This window comes from Chrysochloris asiatica, unplaced genomic scaffold, assembly GCF_000296735.1.
Source record: "Chrysochloris asiatica unplaced genomic scaffold, ChrAsi1.0 scaffold00146, whole genome shotgun sequence".
Lineage (NCBI taxonomy): Eukaryota > Metazoa > Chordata > Mammalia > Afrosoricida > Chrysochloridae > Chrysochloris > Chrysochloris asiatica.
The window spans coordinates 7,788,034-7,791,588 of record NW_006408664.1 but is presented as its reverse complement, the minus strand read 5'-3'; the positions used below and the strand labels follow the sequence as shown (position 1 = coordinate 7,791,588).

General features: G+C 39.2%; 1 protein-coding gene across 1 annotated transcript in view; it reads left to right on the top strand.

Moving 5' to 3' along the window:
- MRAP2 (melanocortin 2 receptor accessory protein 2) overlaps nt 1-737 on the top strand; it is a 27,830-nt gene extending 27,093 nt beyond the window's left edge. Inside the window, exon 3 of the mRNA XM_006870648.1 lies at nt 344-737. Within this exon, the coding sequence (XP_006870710.1) occupies nt 344-737 (394 nt within the window). The remainder of the gene's footprint in view (nt 1-343) is intronic.
- Nucleotides 738-3,555: the final 2,818 nt, after the last annotated feature.

Genomic DNA, 3,555 nt, shown 5'->3' with positions numbered 1-3,555 from the left:
GCCATCACATTAGGAGTGAGTTAATTAAATGTTTGACCAAATATAGCAAGCTTATTTTTAAATTGATAGTTTTCTATAGCCCACAAATGATGTTATAAATATCCAAGTGACCCTTGGCATTAAGAGCTTCTCCACCCCTACTCTAGGAGCTCTCATCACTAAGTTCCTGCCTTGGGTTTATTTTTATATTTTTATAAGTCTCTCATTTCTGATGTTTCTTTGGATGCCCTGGATAGGTATTCCATGAAAATAGGCTGGCTTGCCTTCTGTGCAGAAAATGAGGACTTTTTTAGGTGAATTAACCAGCATGTAAACAGTCTTTTATTGTCTTTTTCCTTTATAGCAACTCAGAATCTTCTGAAAAGAGATTTAGAATGAACAGCTTTGTATCAGACTTTGGAAGGCCCCTGGAACCAGAAAAGTTGTTTTCTCGCCAGGGCAACGAGGAATCCAGGTCTCTCTTTCATTGCTACATCAATGAGGTGGACCACTTAGACAGGCCCAAAATTTGTCACCAGACTACAGCCCTCGACAGCGATGTTCAATTCCAAGAAGCACTCCGAAGCAGCAGCAGGCCAGAGGAGGAACTCAATAGGCTCATGAAGTTTGACATTCCCAACTTCGTGAATACGGACCAGAATTCCTCCTTTGGGGAGGATGATCTTCTGATTTCGGACCCACCCATTGTTTTAGAAAATAAGCCAGTTTGTCAGACTTCACACAAAGAACTGAACTGAGAAGCATATTTTATGTTTTGTAAAGGCCATCCTGGAGGTGTGGATTCTGTCTTTAATATAGTAAGAAATCTTCATTTACCAAAATTGTGTGTGAGTATGTATGTGTGTGTGAGAGAGAGAAAAGAACAAAGAACTTACTAAGCAGAGTAAATAGGCGATTTGTATGTATTCAAATACACTTGGAACTTCTTTGGATTAAAGTATTTACACTGTGTTATTTTCCTTGTTGAATAACTTGACTAAATAATGTGTTAGCCTTCTGGAATGGGGAGCAGGATACTGCTTTCTTATTTAACCCTGCCACTGTGATGTTCTGTGTTCTTAAACAACTTGTTTCACCTCTGGACTGCCACATATCTTGCTGTAAGGTGAGGGCACTGCAGTAGCCTTCCCAGCGCTGATATTTGGTGAATTTCTGACTTTGCATCCAGATGAGACTGGGATGCACATGAAGCAGCATGAACCAAGCCATTGCCTCTTATCCCTTCTGTGTTGGTGGTGGTGATGGTATGCCATGGAGTCAGTTCAGAGTCATAGCAAGCCGGGACAAGGTTCCCAAGGCTGTAAATGTTTATGGGAGTAGAAAGCCTCATATTTCTCCCTCACGATAGCTAATTGTTTTGAATCGCTGAACTTGTAATTAGTAGCCCAACTTGTAACCCACTATACTACTTCTCTTTTGTAGGATCCCCAAAATGTCTATACCTTTCATTCAATAATTTACTGAGTCCAACTTTAGTCTAGGGACCTAAAGGGTCTACTTGCTGGTCAGGAGATTTGTCTCACACAGTCATTACTGGCCAGCATTTTTGCTTGGTTGTGTTGAAACAGCTCCATCTCCCTCAGAATGAGCTCAGATCCATGGTACATTGCCTGACCTGACATTCCTATCCCCTAGAACTGTAGAAAAGATTGCCAACTGAGTAAGGAGAGGTAAGGAGAAGTACTGTCCTGTTTGCCTCTGTGTTGATGTATCTGCATCTGGTCACACTGCAGTGCAGTGTCCTTGACTACAGAATGAGAAAAGTCCTGCATGCAAGACTGTTTATTTACTACAGACGGCTAGTGTGTGAGCTTTGAGCTAAGAAAGTGAGTGTGTTGGAAATCCACCACAAACAAATATTCAGGGTGGCCTGGATAATGAAGACACCAAATCTGCACACTGGTTTTGGGAATAACCTGGTTTTGCACACACCCTCAGATGCATGCATGACCAGCTACTAATTTGTGGGTTTCATAATTAAGTTATTTACCACATGTCTTGCTTTTGCTGTAAAATAAATGCATTGATTGCACAGCAATTTTCTCCGGTTCTTTCTTTTTACAGCCTAGTTTCCCAATTTCTTTTAAAAGCTCATTTATACTTCCTTCAAATTTCTTAATGGGAACTGATGATACTATTATCTTAGGACTCCTAGTCATGCCCTAGACTTGCTTTAGGAATTAATCAAACCAACTGAAATACCTTTCCCATAATACTGTTCTTTGAGAAAAATATTTACGGCTCTGACACTAAATAGCAGAACAAAGCACAGAATATTGCTTAATGATTAAATCTGCTTTAACATAGTCTTACAAACAGATATTTTACAAATGGATGTATTTTCCTGAATATTTTCTACAACACAATAAAAGTAGTAAAGAATGATTATTTTGTTTTCTACTATGATGATTATTATTATCCATAAACTATTTAACCAAATATAAATCATGAGCAGTTTTTAATGTTGAAATCTATCCAAGTGATATCTTATTTGAAGCAAATTTATTAGTCAGAAAATTGAAGCATATTTCAGGATCAGCACTGGACTGTGAAGCATAAGGTCAGCAGTTCAGACATACCAGCTGCTCCTTGGAAACCCTATACAGGTTCGCTATGAGTCAGAACCAACTCAATGGTACTTAGCAATAACAACAGTCCATGAGTTTTATTTACTAAAATAAGAACTGAGGGTCCTGACATTCTACTGTACTTGGAACCCAATAAGTTATCCCGCCAGTTTCATTATGCTGCCAGAAGACAAGACTTCTGAGTGCCAGACGGGGTACTTCATTACTCAGCACAGCGGACAGCAGGAGCAACCTGTGCCAGTTGGTTCATGTGTTATTTTCCTATTGTTGTCTTCATATGCATGCAGAAGCTGGACAGTGAATAAGGAAGGAAGACTGAAGTAGAATTGGTGCCTCTGAATTACAGTGCTGACCAAAAATAGTCAATATATTATGAACTGCCTAAGAAGGAACCAATCTGTCTTGTAAGAAGCACAGCCAGAATATTCCTTAGAAGTGAAGATGTCGAGACTTCCTCACATACTTTGGACATATTATCAGGAAAAACTGTCCCTGGAGTAGATCATCATGTGTGGCCAAGTAGAGGGTCAGTGAAAAAGGAGAACACCCCCCAAAGAGAGGGATGGGCACATTGACTGTCACAATGGGTTCCAACATAGCAATGACTGTGAGGATGAACTAGGGCAGGGCAGTGTTCCATTCTGATGAACATAGGTCACTGTGAGTTGGAACCTATTCGGTTATCGTTTAATAACATTGCTATTGAACACATATAAACAAAATTATTTGCTTACAGTTCTGGGGTTCAGAAAACTCTGATCAAAACTCATTGTCAATGGACTAAAAATCAAAGTTTTGTCAGAGCTACATTCTTTTCATTCCTTTTAGAGCCGCCATGTAAGAATCTACTTTCTTTTTCCAGCTTCTAGACATTGCTATGAATGTATGAAGTGTGAATCTAGGAAAACTGGAAGTTAAAAATGAAATATAATGCATAAACATCAATATCACAGGTATTAGTGAACTG